At 43.8% G+C, this 19,760-nt stretch overlaps 1 protein-coding gene across 9 annotated transcripts in view; it reads right to left on the reverse strand.

The window, feature by feature from the left end:
- BNIP2 (BCL2 interacting protein 2) overlaps nt 1-19,760 on the reverse strand; it is a 62,911-nt gene that overhangs the window by 32,265 nt on the left and 10,886 nt on the right. For 5 of the 9 annotated variants that reach the window (XM_056572545.1, XM_056572550.1, XM_056572544.1 and 2 more), the window contains exons 2-4: nt 6,768-6,884; nt 3,356-3,417; nt 2,363-2,428 (exon numbers count right to left, since the gene is read on the reverse strand). In XM_056572545.1, coding sequence (XP_056428520.1) covers nt 2,363-2,428; nt 3,356-3,417; nt 6,768-6,884 — 245 coding nt within the window. Of the gene's footprint in view, nt 1-2,362; nt 2,429-3,355; nt 3,418-6,767; nt 6,885-7,018; nt 7,134-10,806; nt 10,826-19,760 lie in introns of those variants that run through there. The other 4 variants (XM_056572547.1, XM_056572546.1, XM_056572549.1 and 1 more) reach the window with 3 other exon arrangements.

Here is a 19,760-nt window from a genome sequence, read left to right on the forward strand (position 1 = left end):
CTAAAGTTCATTGTTTTTGTGGCCCCTCAAGAGATTCCCTTATTGAAGAACAAGTTATAATGTATTATATTATGATCACTATTTCCTAGGTTTCCTTCTACCTGCACATTAGTGACTATCAGGTCTGTTGGTTAATATTAAATGGGCACTGTCAGACACAAAAACTTTTGATATGTTGTAAAGCATGCAAAACCAATAGGTTTTGCAATTGCTTTCATTAGACAATTTTCAGTATTTCATACTGAAAAAGCCAGTCAAAAAACTGCCCCTCCCCCCTGCCGGCTTGGACACATACTAGTCCTGCTGTTTCACCTACGTCATGGACCACTTCCTTGATTGACAGCTGTGAGTGCAGGTGTGGTGGGGGCGGTACGGGGGGGAATTATCGGCAAGGTAATTGCCGATACCGATAATGCCCAAAATCGTGATTATCGGCCATACCGATAATCGGTCGATCCCTACATTGTGCAAGATGCACACTGGACTGCCTTTTCCAACATGGAGGTCATACTAGATTTTTTGGATTGCAAACATTTACAGTAAAAAAAAAAAAACAATCAAATACTTCAATTAAACTCACTGAATTTAAAGTCCTTAATTTTAAGTCCCTCTCACTTTCATACCTACACTCACTTGTATACTTCACCCTCTTGTATACAGACACACAATAACTAGCTCAGACAATCACTTAGTGGACTTTCTTTTATAGTTACCAGCTAGGATAACTAGCTTTCAATGAAACTGACTCTAATGTCCGTGTCAGAGATAGGAACATTTGATCGGGACAGTAATGGTGACAATCTCTGTACAACAAAGTAGGAAGAAAAAGTACAGGACTGCCCCAAAAGTATAATTTTTTTTTTTACTTATGACAATATTAAACTGCATTATTGAGAAAAAAAAAGTTAAAATACAAAAAAAAAAAACCTTTTCTAATACAGTCAAAGACACAATGGGCTTCATTTACTAAGAGTGTTAGGTTTTTACTAGTGTACAATGTTGTTTCAGACTTAGGCTGGGTTCACACCATGTTTTTGCAATACAGATCAGGTTTTTGATAAAAAACGGATTCCTCAAAACCGGACTAAACAGTATCAAAACGGGTGTACAAATTTTAACCTGTATATGGTTGAAAACCGTATATGGTTTGAAAAATGATGTCCAGTATCTGTTTTGTAAGAAAAAAAAGTATAAGTTATTAACTTTTCTCTTTATTATAAATAAAGTTTCACTTGTTTGATTGAAATTCCAAGAAAAAAAAAAAAAAAACTTTCGGTGTGCACTGCGCATGTGCAAAGTCAAAAACCGTATGGCGCAAATTGGATTAAACCATACGCAAATTGGATTAAACCATAGGGGATAAGATGTTAGATCGCCGGGGTCCCGCTGCTGGGGACCACGGGGATCGCTGCTGCAGCACCCTGCTATCATTACTGCGCAGAGCGAGATCGCTCTGCACGTAATGACAGGCAATACAGGGGCCGGAGCATCGTTACGTCACGGCTCGGCCCCTCGTGACGTCGCGGCCCGCCCCCCGTCAATACAAGTCTATGGGATGGGGGCGTGGCGGTCGTCACGCCCCCTGCCATAGACTTGCATTAAGGGGACGGGCCGTGATGTCATGAGGGGCGGGGCCATGACATCACGCTGCTCCGGCCCCTGTATCGCCCGTCATTACGCACAGAGCGAACTCGCTCTGTGCAGTAATGATTGCAGGGTGCCGCGATGGCGATCCCCGGGGTCCCCAGCAGCGGGACCGCGGCGATCTAACATCTTATCCCCTATCCTTTGGATAGGGGATAAGATGCCAGGGGCGGAATACCCCTTTAAATTAGTTGCCATAATACAGTTCACTTCACATAATTCACTTTTTAAACTGATGTTTCAAGGTAAACTTAAAAGGGGTACTCCACTAGTCAGCATTTGGAAGTAAATGTTCCGAACGCCGTTTTTCGCATTACGGGGGTCGGCCAAGCCCCTCGTGACATCACGGCAACGCCCATAGCATAGACTTGCATTGAGGAGGCATGGTCGTGGTGTCACAAGGGGGCATGGCCAACCATCGCAGCGCAAACAGCGTTCGGAACATTTACTTCCAAAAAACGCTGGCCAGTGGAGTAACCCTTTAAGATGCTAACAGTCTCCCATTGAGTACACTACAGCTCATATTCATGTTGCACAGTATGATCCTGAGTGCAGATGTGTGTCCATGAAAGTTGCCATGCGTTGTCATAATCTTCATTGGAAGGGAAAGATTTAGAGAGTGCGTACAAAAGGACAAAATACAGATGGTTGTGAATGCAGCAGGCACAGACAGGCAGATTGAGTAACATGCAGATATAGCTAGGAGGTAGATACTTGCGTGAGTTATGAGATGCTGAGTAAGGGATACAGTAAACTGACTGATCCAGCACTGGGAATGCCCAAGCTAAAGCAGACATACAGGGTCCACAGACAATAAAGGGACACAAAATAAGAGACATTTAAATATGTTTAGGAGTAAGTAACAGAAGTTTTTCCATAACCATATGTGCATAGGCATAATCACTTCGTAAAGGCGATTGAAATACTTACGCCCCATCCCATAGACATGAATGGAGGGGGCGTGGCGTTACGTCACGTCTCCAGACTAGGAAACTGGAGGTTTCCAAAACTGGAGACACAGCTCCACATAAAATGCGGGTGCTGCAGCGAGATCGCGGGGGGTCCCAGCGGCGGGCCCCCACGATCAGACATCTTATCGCCAATTCTTTGGATAGGGGATAAAATATTTGATCCCAGAATACTCCTTTAATTTCCACAAAACAGGAAACAAAAAAAGACAAAACCATATGTTAGAATTGGATTCATAAGAACGTATACAGCTTTTATAAAAGGTGGGGACTCCCACAGCAGAGTGCAGGAGCCAACCCTCGGCGCTGTGGTACTACTACTACTCCCATCATGTGACAGACTCTGTTCCATGATGGGAGTAGTACTATTGCAGTGCTGAGGGACGGCTCCTGCACATCCCATGGCTGCGTGAGTGCGGGTACTACTACTCCCCTCATGGAACAGTCTGTTCCATGTTGGGAGTAGTAGTACAGGGGCTGAGGGACCGATCGCACCGGGACTCACTCCTGAGACGCACTGCGATTCTTACTTAATAACCAAGGAAGCAGGTGGCATGTCGTGCCCCTCCTTTCCACAGTGGGGATTATAAAATCTAAAAAAGTGATGTGAATGCACCCTTAGATGACAAGTGAAACTAATAAAAGGTACTACCACTAGTTTTCTTGAGCATTTTTCGATAAGTGTGCAGCATTTTTCGATAACTATATACAGGAGTCATTACTATTGTCAAATACGCTCTTACCTGGCCTGCCATCTGCTCCAGATAGGAAATCTCCTTCAATATGGTCATCTTCTGGTAGAGGTCTATTGAAAAGTACATAGTAGAAAGTTAAAGGGAATGTATCATCTTTATTTTTTACTTATAAGAGCCTGATAGCTAAACATACATATTTTTTTATTTGTTTCTATTTTAGGATTGTAATTCTTTTTATGACATTATAAAGGGGGGTTTCAATTTGCTTGCAATGTTTTTAACAGCATTTGGAGATATACTTTACACCAAAACCATGGACATAGACAACAATACAAAGGACATGGCTCATTCACATGAATTGGAAACATTACTAGGCATTCTCTGTGACCTTTTCAGAGGTCATTCTACAGGGAAGGGGGAGACTAATCTGTGAGCACTGTCAATAGTGTGCACCTCTGTTATCCATCTAGTGGTGTCAGCTTCCACTCTAATCCTGTCTGGGATGATAAGGGCATAACTTTTGAACATTATCTGTACAGAACAGGAAGTATCATCTTAGTTTTAGGCCAAAATGGAAATTGCAAGATTTCAAGAATCAGGATTATTTTAAATTATATACAGTAGGGCAAAAAAGTATTTAGTCAGCCACCAATTGTACAAGTTCTCCCACTTGAAAAGATGAGAGGCCTGTAATTTCCATTATAGATATACTTCAACTATGAGAGACATAATGAGAAAAAAAAATCCATAAAATCACATTGTCTGATTTTTAAAGAATGTATTTGCAAATTATGGTGGAAAATAAGTATTTGGTCAATAACAAAAGTTCATCTCAATACTTTGTTATATACCCTTTGTTGGCAATGACAGAGGTCAAACGTTTTTGTAAGTCTTTTCACACACTGTTGAGGGTATTTTGGCCTATTCCTCCATGCAGATCACCTCTACAGCAGTGATGTTTTGGGGCTGTCGCTGGGCAACACAGACTTTCAACTCCCTCCAAAGGTTTTCTATGGGGTTGAGATCTGGAGACTGACTAGGCCACTCCAGGACCTTGAAATGCTTATTACGAAGCCACTCCTTCATTGCCTGGGCGGTGTGTTTGGGATCATTGTCATGCTGAAAGACCCAGCCACATTTCATCTTCAATGCCCTTGCTAATGGAAGGAGGTTTTCACCCAAAATCTCTTGATAAATGTCCCCTTTCATTCTTTTCTTTACACAGATCGGTCGTCCAGATCCCTTAGCAGAAAAACCACCCCAAAGCATGAGATTTCCATCCCCATGCTTCACAGTAGGTATGGTGTTCTTTGGATGCAACTCAGCATTCTTTCTCCTCCAAACACGAAGAGTTGAGTTTTTACCAAAAAGTTCTACTTTGGTTTCATCTGTCCATATGACATTCTCCCAGTCCTCTTCTGGATCATCCAAATGCTCTCTAGCAAACTTCAGACGGGCCTGGACATGTACTGGCTTAAAGGGGTACTCTGCCCCTAGACATCTTATCCCCTATCCAAAGGATAGGGGATAAGATGTCAGATCGCCGCGGTCCCACTGCTGGAGATCCCCGGGATCCCCGCTGCGACTCCACGCTATTACAGTGCAGAGCAAGTTCGCTCTGCACGTAATGACGGGCAATACAGGGGCCGGAGCAAAAATCCACCCTGACAGGCTTGACCTGTCAATGCATTATATAATAGCATCTAATGCTACACATCACTTGCATTAAAGGGGTACTCCACTGGCCAGCGTTACATAGTTACATAGTTAGTACGGTCGAAAAAAGACATATGTCCATCAAGTTCAACCAGGGAATTAAGGGGTAGGGGCGTTCAGAAGTAAATGTTCCAAACGCTGTTCTCTTGCTGCGGGGTCGGCCACGGCCCTCGTCACATGGCCACGTCCCCTCAATGCAAGTCTATGGAAGGGGGCGTGATGGGCGTGATGTCTCAAGGGGCGTGGCCGACCCCCGCAGTGCGAAAACTGCATTCGGAACATTTACTTCCGAACGCTGGCCAGTGGAGTACCCCTTTAAAGGGAAGCAGTCAGCATTTTTTTTGCTGTCCTTCCTGAGGGCTGTATCTTGTAATGAGGCACGCTGATTTCAGCCATGTATTGCTTGTGTACGCTTTACTATATACTATTATTTTAAACTGTGCAGAGAGTGATATCCATAAGCTGTAAGGCCCTGCCAGCCTCCCACTGCTGATAATAGTAGGGAGAAAGCCGCCCCAAACCGCAGCAGGAGAAGCCTCATTGTTAACCTAGCTTTAGGCACAGTGCAACTAATAAACAGTAAGTATACAGCACATTTCCACATAAGTGACACATGGCTTAGAACAGCGTGTCTCACCACCAGATAAAAAGCAGCATTAATAAGCTGACAGATTCCCGTTAAAGAACCTATCTATCACCAAGGGTATGTCACATGTGCCCTGCAATATGTGAATAGTCACAAAAGTGAAAATACACTTTTTTCTAAAAAGGTAACATCTTCATGATGTTTGTATGCTTTTCAGATTCCAACCACACAACAATCATACTGATATAATGAATATTTAGGAAATCCACTCACCATAGGTTACAGAAGAAATCCCAGCGCACGGACCACCACTATGCAGGTGGTCAATCCAAATTGAAAAAATAGTCCAGCGCTAGCAGGAGTAGTGATATCAAAAGCAGCTTTTGATAAAGTGGGCTACCATGTAACGCGTCAAGCTATATTCCTGCAATGGTACCTGTATCTGCTATTTTGCTGATTTTACTGCACTTTCTATTAAGTGTTTAAGTGTGTGTGTGTGTAAGCCCCACTGGGGATAGGGAATTAGGTGAGTGATTGTGATCTATGGACAGTGCTGAAGTATATGTTGGATTTTTTTTTATACAATAAGACGGTGTTTCCCAACCAGGGTGCCTCCAGCTGTTGCAAAACTACAATTCCTAGCATGCCCGGACAGCCTTTGGCTGTCCGGGCATGCTGGGAGTTGTAGTTTTGCAACGGCTGGAGGCCCCCTGGTTGGGAAACAAAGCAATAAGCAATGAAAAACTATTATTTTCTGTAAATATAAAATCCTAGCATGAAAGGGATGCCAAACCACAATATTAGGGCTGCAACTAACAATTATTTTTATCGATTCGTTGTCAATTAATCAAGCCCTACATACCTGTCTCCGAGCCGTCTGGTTAATCTGTCTTCTTCCTCTGTTCGGGAGCCGTGCGGAGCTTTACCACTGACAGGCCTCACTGCGAGTTAGCTTGGGGAAACAGCAGCAGTGACGTCATGAAGCTCCGCCCGGCATCCAAACGGAGGAAGCTAATAGGTAAACCGGACCACGAGCCGGAGACAGGTATGTAAGGCTAAAAACGACAAATCGATTAATCAACAACGAATTGAGCAGCCCTTAATAATACTAATAATAACGCTAACAGTAATTGTTGTAGTAAGTGTAAAATCACTTACCTTGGAAAATCTTCATCTTGCCATTCTTCTTTAAGTTCTACACCTTCCATCCTGAGCCTTGCTTCGGTTGTAGCCACAGACTCGTGCCTTTCAAAGGATCCAGAAAACGTGTCTTGGCTAAAGTGAATAACAGAAGAAATAGAAGAAAACATTGAAATATGTAAAGACTTAAAATGGTACACCGTACAGCAAAAGAAAATGTTTTATTGCTATTTATACCCCCCCCCCCCCCCCACCCCACATATTTTTACCTCCATGTCTATTGTAGAGGGAATATAGCACATTAGAGAAGCAGGAGGTTGATATTTCTGCAGTGAAAGCTTAGGGTGAGATTTATCAAGCTGTTCCCATACGGTTTTTTTTTGGCTGTAAAAAGGCGCAATTTGCACAAATTTAGAAAAAGACATTTTTGGAAAAACAAGCTACTATAATCATGTAGGATTTGCTTTTACATTTGGCAACAGCTGGAGACACCACTGCTGTCATATTTTCTAACAACCAGCTTTAGAGAGTATTCAAGGTATTTGTGTTGCTCCGTGAGCCAAATCGTCTAAATTGTCGCTCATCTAATAAAGTGGAGAGCGCAAAGTAAGAGCCCCGAGTTTTGAGACCAGGGAGTGGTGACAATCCTAATCACAATGGCCTAGGTCAGTGTTTCCCAACCAGTGTTCCTCCAGCTGTTGCAAAACTACAACTTCCAGCATGCCCGGACAGGCAAAGGCATGCTGGGAGTTGTAGTTTTGCAACAGCTGGAGGCACACTGGTTGGGAAACACTGGCCTAGGTGTTGAAAACACTGCAGGGGAGGCAGCTCGATAACAGGTAAGCTGTGTTTAGTCTGAAGGTTGGTGCATGTGTCTTAACAGAAAGACAACTCTCTGTTATTCCCACTTGGGGCGCGCAAAATCTGTTGTGCTTGCCAGGTTGGTATGTTATTGAACAATTGGCGATTAAGTAGGGCCGACTCTGTCTAAGGATAAATAGGCAGAAAAGGACCTGCAACAGACAAAAAGTTAAAAAAATAAGACAGGCAGAAACACTTTTTAACATTGAACACTCATAAGAAGGGTGACCTGCTATGACAGCACCTTCTGTACCGAGCACACAGGTTTCCGGAGCGTAGGCAACTCAGTCTGAGGGAAAACGAAAGCAAACTTCCAATTTGGTGGGTCACAGCCGTTTGTGAGGTGAAATAAAATTTGCGCAATATTTATTAAAGTCTATGGGCCGCTTTGATAAATTCAGTGCACAACAGCAAAAACAAAAAAGCACAAAAAAAAACCCCACATAAAAAAGGACTTTGCACAGCAAAACAATATTATATCTCCCCCTTAGAGTATAGGGGAAACTGTCCTGGTTCATGGGAGGGATTCTCATTGTAAGGGCCCATGCACACTACAGCCATTCCGCTTGGAGCAACCTCCCATTCATCTCAATGGGGGGCTGCTGCTCTGTTCACACATCAGCTGAAAAAAACATTAGTAAAGGGGACTTTGATTTCCGGCACTTATTTCCCTGCAACAGGTGCAGAATTTCCTCAGTTTGCATGGGCCCTAAGGCCAATCTCCACCCAGAAAGACTTAGATGGAGGCTGGTGCTAGGACCATGCGGACATTGCCAGTTCCTATAGCTGGCAATGCATGACACTCAATATAACACCACAAGAAAAAACCTCTTCATTCTTTCTGTGGGTGTATTTTAGCAGTGGAAAGCTCTGCTGCTGAATTTTCATAGGGGGAGAAATTTCATAGGGGATTTATCAAAACCTGTCCAGAGGAAAAGTTGTCCAGTTGCCCATAGCAACCAATCAGCTCACCACTTTCATTTTTAACAAGGCCTCTGCAAAATGAAAGAAGCAATCTGATTGGTTGCTATGGGCAACTGGACAACTTTTCCTTTGCATTGGTTTTGATAAATTTCCCTATAGTGTGCACTGTGCATTGAAATCCCACTGACAGCAATGGGAGTCTGCTGCATCAGAATTTCATAGTGGACTTTCTCTGCTAGGAAATTCTATAATGTGCATGAACCCTAAGTGTTCTTCTAAAAACAAAAAGATAGACAAGAAGTTCAGTCAAACACACCTAAATGTCTTACTTTGATACTGAATGGCCAAAGTGTGGATCAGTGGAGTAGTTGCCCATAGAAACCAGATTTCATCTTTCATTGTCTAAACAAAAAAATCAGCCAGGAGGATTCTCTGCTAGGTCATAGCTACCAAAATCACACAGTTGATTTCTTTAGAAAAACGTAATGAAACGCATGAAAATCTGAAACATTCTAAGCAAAGATCCATTCACATTGATTAGAACTGCCCCCGTCTGAATGTCCACTGAAATTCTAACATGTATCTAGGACGTATCAAAAGGAAATTTTGACTGTACTTCTTCAAGTCTACATGAGCGCTTCACCCATGTTTTCCTGCTTGAAACATTTGAATAAGGTTTAGTGATTCTAATATAAAGAGAGAAGTGAGAAGGACTATCACAGGCACCTTGTGACTAGGATGCTGCAGACCCCTGTGGTAATTCGTACCCATTTATTTTATACATAGAGGCTTTGCATGTGCTGGTATCATTTCCTCCTGATGTTCAATGGACGGTGAATGCAGCTAAACATCTGGTACGATGGAACCAACCATGTGTTAAAGTGTACCTGTCGTCAACAAAAACTTTTTATATAAATGTAGATAATACCATTATATGTATTTTTGTAATTACATTGGTTAAAAATTTGTATATTTTTGTCTTTGCAGCTATTGCCTGTGTGTCTCTATGAGGAGTCCAAATACAGGAAGTGAGGGTGAGGGACAAGCAGGCCTCTGTGCACCGAGGACAAGCGGGGCCTCTGTGCACCGAGGACAAGCGGGGCCTCTGTGCACCGAGGACAAGCGGGGCCTCTGTGCACCGAGGACAAGCGGGGCCTCTGTGCACCGAGGACAAGCGGGGCCTCTGTGCACCGAGGACAAGCGGGGCCTCTGTGCACCGAGGACAAGCGGGGCCTCTGTGCACCGAGGACAAGCGGGGCCTCTGTGCACCGAGGACAAGCGGGGCCTCTGTGCACCGAGGACAAGCGGGGCCTCTGTGCACCGAGGACAAGCGGGGCCTCTGTGCACCGAGGACAAGCGGGGCCTCTGTGCACCGAGGACAAGCGGGGCCTCTGTGCACCGAGGACAAGCGGGGCCTCTGTGCACCGAGGACAAGCGGGGCCTCTGTGCACCGAGGACAAGCGGGGCCTCTGTGCACCGAGGACAAGCGGGGCCTCTGTGCACCGAGGACAAGCGGGGCCTCTGTGCACCGAGGACAAGCGGGGCCTCTGTGCACCGAGGACAAGCGGGGCCTCTGTGCACCGAGGACAAGCGGGGCCTCTGTGCACCGAGGACAAGCGGGGCCTCTGTGCACCGAGGACAAGCGGGGCCTCTGTGCACCGAGGACAAGCGGGGCCTCTGTGCACCGAGGACAAGCGGGGCCTCTGTGCACCGAGGACAAGCGGGGCCTCTGTGCACCGAGGACAAGCGGGGCCTCTGTGCACCGAGGACAAGCGGGGCCTCTGTGCACCGAGGACAAGCGGGGCCTCTGTGCACCGAGGACAAGCGGGGCCTCTGTGCACCGAGGACAAGCGGGGGCTCTGTGCACCGAGGACAAGCGGGGGCTCTGTGCAGTGAGGCACTGTGACATGCTATATGTTCACACGTGAGGATGATTGACAAGCCAGGAGCCTGCATAAAGCCCTGCTTGTCCTGCCCTCACTTCCTCACAGAGACACACAGGCAATAGCTGCAGGGACAGCATTTTACAGCCAAAAATATACACATTTTTTAACCAATGTATATTACAACTATACATGTATGTTATTATTTAGACTATATAACAAGTTTTTGTTGATGACAGGTACACTTTAAGTGTTTACCAATACATGGCTCCACAGTTAGAAAAAGAGCTGGTCATACATTCTAAGACACATAACGTGTAGGTTCAGTATACAGCAGCAGTATTTGTGACAGCTACTGGAAAGCTGAGCCTTACATACACTATATTTACCCAGTCCCATCTAACACCGGACAGGAGAAATGTCAGTTCGCTGGTAATAAGCAGGCACATGTGCAGAGGGTTTCATGGTATGGTATTCAAGCCTAGCCATGTCTTCTCAAAAACTGCAATAATGTAGATTATAATTAAAGGTAAAAACTATATACACTATTACAATAAGTGAGAATAGAATAAACTGCTTTCCACTATTTCTCTTTGCATAATATAGGTACCTTGCTCATTGGTTTTTTCCCTTTTGTGGAACTAACCCCACTGTTTTGTCCATCAGCAACCTTTCTCTCGTATAAGCAGCAATTATACTCATATCAATAAACTGTTCTATGTATGTTCCCTAACCTGCTGAGAAATGCAAAGAGTGATATAGCTGTTATTTGAAACTCCATATGTGGAGCCCATTTTTATGCTCTATCTTGTACTTATGTGCTTTGGGCCCTCCGGGCTTTGTTTGATTTCTTGTGTTAAAACCTTAATAAAATTTACTTTACAAAAAAAGAATAAACTGCTTTCCTTACAAAACTATTCAAGTGTTATGAATATTGATGTTAAAGTTAAGGGTCAGTTCAGTTCTTTTTTTATGGGTAAGAGCACAACTGATCCAGTTTACTTGAATAGGGTCCGTCATAAATGAAGTCCTCTCAGAGTCCTCTTTGATGACACCTGTCTCGGGAAACGCCCAGTTTAGAAGAGGTTTGCTATTGGGATTTGCTTTTAAACTGGACTTTTCCCGAGACACGTGTCATCAGAGAGGACTCTGAAGGTCATAAGTACTGAAAGGATTAAGATTTTTTAATAGAAGTAATTTACAAATCTGTTTAACTTTCTGGAGCCAGTTGATATATTAAAAAAAAAGTTTTTTTTTCCTGGAATACCCCTTTAATAGAAGGTGCAGACAAGGCTTCAACCATAGGCAAGTGGGGAGAGAGAACACTACACAGAGTGGCTTCTTAGGCTATGTTCACAATGTGGAGGAGATTTATCAAGGTTCCGCCTGACAAGAAATTACTATTTGTTGAGCTCATTAAATGGGGCATGCACGTGATGCCGAATTACAACATTTCATACTGCCAAACAGGCATAAATTAAAGCATGTGTAGATTTCAGAGCCTGACGTATGGGTTAACTCAGATCAGCCCAATTTATTGAGAGGTTTGCACCCCTCAATAAATACAGCGTGGGTGAGAGAGGTGGTACCAGTTTGAACATGCCGGTCTTAATAAATTCCCCCATGGTGACATGGCAGATGGCACATGAATTAGCCTGCTGAATTACAGTGGGGCTATTCCACATGTGGATCACCAAGTTTCAGCCTCAATTTTCTTTGCTGCAGATTATTTGAAAAATCCAGAATATTTCAAAATAGCAAATATCTCAGCAGAGGCAAATGATGGGGCAGAAGCATGGGTTTTGTCAGGGATGTGGAATTCCTATCGCCCGACGCCCGGGACATGCAGTTCCGGGTGCTGGGCAGGTGAATTTTTCCAGCTCTTAGTCCTACTTCGGGCAAGCAGTGCCAGACCTGACAAGTGCGGTGGCGCTCAGCAGTCTGTATGGAGCGGGCTCCTGACTCCTGCCCACTCCATACTCTGCAGCCCCCAGCTGTTTTCAGTAGCTGGGGGCCACCGCTAATAGCCAGCATGCGGCGATCGCCACGGGTGGCTATTAACCCTTTAGATCGCCGCTGTCAAAGCTGACAGCGGTGTCTAAAGGGACCTGTGAATGCTCCCTGGTGGGCTAGTGGGGTGGATCGCCCCACCGCAGCGTCATCACAGGGGGGCGATCCACTGTGGAGGTAGCCGGAGGGCTTACCTCTGTTCCCTGGTGTCTGTGGCTCTGTCATTGATAGACTTGATCAATGGATTGCAGAGCACACAGATTAATGCAGTTCAATAGAACTCTATCGATCTGTATGAGGAATCTAGTGATTCCCTCTAAAAGTCTAATAAAGTGTAAAAAAAAAAAATTTATCAAAGTTTAAAAGACACACATTAACCCCTTCCATGTTAAAAGTTCAAATCACCCCCTTTTCCTATATAGAAACATGTAAATATAATACAAACATATTTAGTATTGCTGCGTGCGTAATTGTACGAACTATTAAAATATAACATTATGTATCCCGTACTGTAAATGACAAATGTAAAAAAAATTACCAAACCAAAGAATTGCAATTTTTATAATATCCCAGAAAAAAAGTTAAAAAGCGATTAAAAAGTCAGATCAATACCAAAATGGTACCGATACAAAAAACAGATTATGGTGCAAAAAATTAGACCTCATACAGCCTGGTATGCGAAAAAAAATAAAATAAAAAAGTTTTTAAAAAAGCTACAGGGGTCAAAAAAAATGTCAATTAAAAAAATTTGAAAAAGTTCAGATTTTTTTTTAATTAGTAAAACATGACGGAAACTATACATATCTGGTATTGCTGTAATCAGGACAACCTAAAGTATCAAAACAACATGTTAGCTCAACCACAAGATAAATGGTGTAGAAAAGAAAACCACCAAATTTGCAAAATTATCTTTTACTATTTCAATTTTACTTCACCGATTATATGTATTCATTTTTTATTTTTTTTATTTGGAGAATGTTATTGAAAAATAAAAAAGGTATCATTATAGTAGAAAAAATTAGAGTGTAAAAGCGATAATTTGGTCCAGACAAGTGGGTCATCATGATGTCCCTCAAGTAGATTTTGCTCCGTTTTAGTCCTGTGGACAGGTAGTTTTTTATTAAATTTCCACACCCCTGGTCCTGTGCTGTACAGCATGTCCACCTTCAGAGCAGAATTTTACAACATCTTATATATCCTTTATATAATTGATGACAAAGATTTATTTGTTTAGTTGTAAATTCTTCACATTAAGACAAATAAGTAATACTTTTCAGTCTGGAGCACTGAACTGACTGGTCTCATAGAAAGAGTAGGATTTAGAAAACAAGCTAGTGGACTCTGCACAGTCTTGTGTAACTAAAACCAGGCCTGGAGGTCAGTGATCCCTTGCTGCAGTAAAACACTCTTTAGGTTGGCAACCTGTTTGTCATACATCGTCTGCCACCTTTCTCACCCAGCTCGAGTAGTCTAATCTGCATGTAGTGGCTGCTGAATAGCACAGATGCATCTGGTGACTGCACCGACTTGCTGTTCAATGCTGTTTTCAAAGCGATTGAAGCAGTTTGACGAGCTTTAGGCTGCATTCACCCCTCGTTTTCAGCCTACGGTTGCAGGATCCAGCTGGGGGAGGGGAAAAACAGGCGCTCCGGACCTAAAACCGTAGTATACTACGGTTTTAGGTCCGGTCACAAAACTGGATACGGGTCAAAAATGAGCCAACTGAAGTCACCGTTTGACCCTGGTCGGCTCATTAGAGTAAATGGATTTCAGCGCCAGTCCGGCAACCGTAGGCTAAAAACGAGGTGTGAATGCAGGCTTAGGCTGCATTCACATCTCGTTTTTGCAATACAGTTCCCGTATCAGGTTTTTTGTATAAAAATGTATGTCTCAAAACCTGACCGAACCATATAAAACCATATAGACCACTGTACGGTTTTACGGTTTGAAAACGGATGTCCGGTTGCATACTGTTTAAAGGAGTACTCCGGTGCACACTTTTTTCATTTTATCCCGTCCGGGCTGCAAAATAAAAGAAAACACACTTCATCTTACCTGCCAACGAGCCCCCGGAGGCGGGACATCGCTGCGGCCAGTGATAGGCTGAAGCTCCGTGTGACGTGTCGGACTAACAGGAAGTAAGAAGAATACACCCCGGGGACCGAACACCTATACCGGAGTGTACCGGAGCTCCGGGGGCTCGTTGGCAGGTAAGATAAAGTGCATTTTCTTTTATTTTGCAGCCCGGACGGGATAAAATGAAAAAAGTGTGCACTGGAGTACTCCTTTAATATGTTTTTTGGAAAACTGATATGGTTTTATGTATGTCCTTAATTAAAGTTCTTCTTGCTCTATTTGTGGGAAGGACTTTCGGCGTGCACTGCGCATGTGCAAACTGCAAAACTGTATTGTGCAAACCGTATGGAACCGTACGCACACATACGGTTCAGTAGGGTTCCCATAGAACACCATTTAAAAAAAAAACAAAAAAAAAAACACGTATACGGGTTGTATCCGGTTTTTCATCCGGACAAAAAAAAACGTAGTAAACTACGGTTTTGTGTACGGGGAAAAAAAAGATAAAACCGTAAATGATGCAAAACGTACACAACCGGATGCTACGGTTGGCATACGGTTTTCTATTAAATGTCTCTACATAAGGTTTGCAATATGGTTCCATACGTTTTTTCCACTGAAACCGGATACGGGAACCGTATTGCAAAAATGGGACTTGAATGCAGCCTTACACTGTTTACTGCGACTGCCAAAAAGCCCTATTGAGAAGTGTGAAAGGGACATATAAGTGTGCCAAATAAGAGACACAAACAGCTCTGAACAGACCCCAATGACTATAATGAGGACCATCAGATTTCCATCATGGTGCGAGCGATTTTATGAGAGGAAAAAATAGTGCAACATACTGTGACCCAGATTTATCAAACTGTATGAGAGAAAAAAAAAAGTGATTTTCTCTAAAACAACCAATCACAGCTCAGCTTTCACTTTACCTCAACTCATTAACTGAGCTGTGATTGGTTGTTGTGGGAAAAGCTCTCCATTTTTTCTCTCACAGAGTTTGATAAATCTGGGCCACAGTGTTAATTTCTCCAGCATTTTTACAGAATCTGTGATGAAGACTCCTAATCTGCATCGTGTGAACAAAGCCAAACAATATGAATATACTGTCCTTAGTCTTCCATAAATCTTTCATTACTTACAGGACTCAGACCATGAATTACATTTTATTAATGGCTTTATAGTGGAGATTAGAAGCCTGTATGTGACAAGTAGCATGGCATCTGCCCCAGAGTTCAGGCACTTGTGTAGTAAAGGTACTAAGACTCAACTTAAAGGGGTATTCCGGCTTTATACATCTTATGACATGTTCATGCGGGACCCTTGCGACATGTTCATGCGGGACTCTTGCGATTATTCATCTTATCCCCTATCCTTCGGATAGGGGATAAGATGAATAATCGCAAGGGTCCAGCTGCTGGGGACCCCCACGATCTTGGTGCTGCCCGGCACAGAATGCCAGGGGCTGCACCAAGATCGCGAGGGTCCCCAACGGTGGGACCCCTGTGATTATTCATGTTATCCCCTATCCTTTGGATAGGGGATAAGATGTATAAAGCCGGAATACCCCTTTAAAAGGCAGGAGAAGCATTTCTAAAAGAAAAATCTATTTTAAATGCATGAACATGCAATTTCATACCCAACACTTCAGCTCTCAAACATGCTAGGGATACAGAACCGCATGATATTTCTAGAACCTATCTGCTATATAGTATAATATAGCTGTACATGCTAACTCATTATCTAAAGCAGCAGGTCACCACAAAAAAGTCCTAAATAACATTTCAGCCATTTCTTAGTTCTATCTGTTCTCCAAATGGCAGCCATTGACTTATTATACTGATTTACCACTAACAATTATAAACCCTGCTATTAACCTGCTGCTCCCCCCCCCCCCCCCCCATAGGTCCTAGGTCTAGGAATGCATGGAAAGAATAGGAGATCCAGGAATACTGAAGGAAGAAGAGACGTCTATGGGAATAGGACAAAACAATGAGCTTAGGCTTCAAACACACTTTATCAGTAGTACAGCTGTAAAACAGGAAACCCCAATAGGAAAACCGCTATAGAGCGCCGGTATGCCTGAGAGGAAGCAGGAAAGCAGCAGGGACAGAGCAGCTACACTGGGAACAGCATTCCAAGTCTACACAACCACAACGTGTAACTAGACATATTGGCTTGTCTTAAAAGGTTCACTTCTTCAGTCTCTCTCTAATTTCTCTGACATAGAAATATATAGGACAAATGGGCTCAGTCTGGTTTTTGATATGTCCAGGTTTAAGACATTTAAATATGGCAAATAAGTACAGTATTCTTTGTGAACTGTGTCTGTATATTGGTTGGATGTCTACATACTGTTATTAATTAAAAAAAAAGTTCATAATACACATAGCATTCATAATACGATGGCCCCGACATACGATCATTTCAACACACGATGGCCTCTCAGAGGCAATCGCATGTTGAAGGCAGCATTAACATACAATGCTTTTGTATGTCGGGGCCATCGCATAAACGGCTATCCGGCAGCGCTGACTGCTTCAGCTGCCGCCGGATAGCCGTTTACGGTGCCCTGTGTGGTCCAGTGACGATCACTTACCTGTCCTCGGGGCTCCGGCGCGTCCTCTTTGGGATCCCCTCTATTGCCGGCACTCTCCATCGTCGTCATCACGTCGCTGCGCACGCCGTCCCGTCATCCAATAGGAGCGGCGTGCATAGCAACGTGATGGCGGCGACGGAGAGCGAGGATGCCGGGGAAGCAGAGGCCTTGCCAGAGCGTTGGGGATACCCGGGGATGCGGCGACAGCGATGGAGGGCGACATCCAGGGCAGCAGTGACGGTCCGGAGCGGCAGGGACACGTGAGTACAACTTCCTATACTAGTAGTCTTCAACCTGCGGACCTCCAGATGTTGCAAAACTACAACTCCCAGCATGCCCGGACAGCCGTTGGCTGTCCGGGCATGCTGGGTGTTGTAGTTTTGCAACATCTGGAGGTCTGCAGGTTGTAGACCACTGTCCTATACTTTACATTGCACGGATCCCTCAACATACGATGGTTTCAACAAACGATGGTCCATTTGGAACGGATTACCATCGTATGTTGAGGGACCACTGTATTTAAAAGGGATACTCCGCCCCTAGACATCTTATCCTCTATCCAAAGGAGAGGGATCGCGGGGGACCTGCCGCTGGGACCCCCCGCAGCACCCAGCGTTTGTGTAGAATGCCGACTGCTGCACCGGAGGCTCGTGAGGTCACGGCCATAGACTTGCATTGAGGGGGCATGGCCGTGACATCAGCAGCATATTGCTAGTCATCTGGCATGAAGCGAAGTTTTCTCCGTGCACCGGATGACTGTGGTGTCACCTGGGCCAAATGTGTCATAATGCTGCTCAGGAAATCACTAAGCGGCAGGCAGTGTGACACACTGGGCCCAGGTAAAGGAAAATGATAGCTGCAGAGGACTGGACCAGGACAATGGAGACATGGCGGGAGCACCGGAGGTAAGAAGAGGTTTATTTTGTTATACCTTATACAATAGGCATAGTTTCGAAACTTCCCTCCCAGCCGCTGGATACCCCTTTAACATAAAAACCTTCTGTAGTCCTCTCTGTATTTTCTATACAGTCGCCCGTGCAGGAACATAGCTTCCCGGCCAAGTTCTAAGGAAAGACCATTTTTTCTTATCATGTCACCCCTCTGCACTTTAATGTAAGTGAATAGAAAGGCTTCCAAGTTTGCACAGTAGCCTAATATCATTCCTATTCAGCTGTTCCAGACGTCTGTAACCTACAGTATAGTACGGTATACAGGGCACAGGGGTAAAGAGGCACTAACAGGAAAGCCTCACTTACTATAAACCCTGCAGATACTATTCTGAATAAATAGTGCTATCATGTATGTGCATGGATAAGGTCCCATAGGTGCAGACTTCAGTCTACATCTCAAACAAGGAGCACCACAGTGGGAAAGAAAAGGACATGAAAAATTGCAAAGTTTGAATTTTTTTGCATTAAACTCATGAGAGTTTTTAGTATATAAGGACTGGAGCACTATTTATAAAAGAGGGGAGATAGAAATGCACCTTATGAGTAGGGTCACATGTTGTATTAGGCTGCTGGGTATTTTTCTACCCATTGAAGTCAATGAGTAGCAACATCCGTTGTGTGTTTTGCTACCTATTGAGCTCAATGGGTAAGAAAATATGTAGCAGCAAAATACGGCACATGTGACCCTACTCCTAAACATAAATGCACAAATTGTCCCTCAATTATATAAAGCAGTTATATAAATTATATTCATTACATAAAATATATAAATAACTGGAAAGCCATTAACGTAGGTAGGTAAACAGTATTTCTATTGAAATGTTAATGGGAGTGATTTAAGTTACAAGAACTTCAGCATATTCGGGTTGTTTCATGTATCAGCCCTGACACACTCCTGAAATTCACTGGAATTCAGCATTTACGTGACTCTCTGCTCACAGGATTTTGATTCCAGTCCCACTATAGGCAACACAATAACAATACCATTATGATGTCCACACAAAGTGATGCACATGTCCTTGATCAACTTCTGGTCAGTAACCTGCATCAGCAGATCGCTCTTTCCTAAAGTACAAAGTTGAATGTACTGCCCCCATTCTGGGTTATCTACTAAAGTTACTAAAGGGAATCCGCCAGACTCCCTTATTACAATGAGCATGGATATACTCTGAAATGCTGCAGTGTTTGGAGAAATCACAGCATAAAGGGGTATTCCAGTGGAAAACTATTTTTTTCTAATCAACTGGTGCCTGAAAGTTATACATATTTGTAAATTACTTCTATTTAAAAATATTAATCCTTCCAGTACTTAGCTGCTGTATACTCCAGAGGAAGTTCTTTTCGAATCTTTTTTTCTGTCTGACCACAGTGCTCTCTGCTGACCCCTCTGTCCATGTCAGGAACTGTCCAGAGCAGGAGAAGTTTGCTATGGGTACTTTAGCATACATAACACTCAACAACATGTAATCTATGCTAAAATCATTATCCTCACCATCCCCAGGGGACATTTGTGCCCCCAGGGATGTGAAGATATGAAGTTATAAAGTCCCCCCGGCAAGTAGTCCCCTGTGCTTACACTTACCCCATCCCGATGGCTTGAATGACGGCTCGCGTCATCGCTCTGCTCCCTTAGCTGACGGAGCAGAGCAGTGACGCCAGCTGTCAATCAAGGCAAGGGGATGGGACCACGGCCGCAGTAACGGGAGCT

This window comes from Hyla sarda, chromosome 4, assembly GCF_029499605.1.
Source record: "Hyla sarda isolate aHylSar1 chromosome 4, aHylSar1.hap1, whole genome shotgun sequence".
Taxonomy (NCBI): Eukaryota; Metazoa; Chordata; class Amphibia; order Anura; family Hylidae; genus Hyla; species Hyla sarda.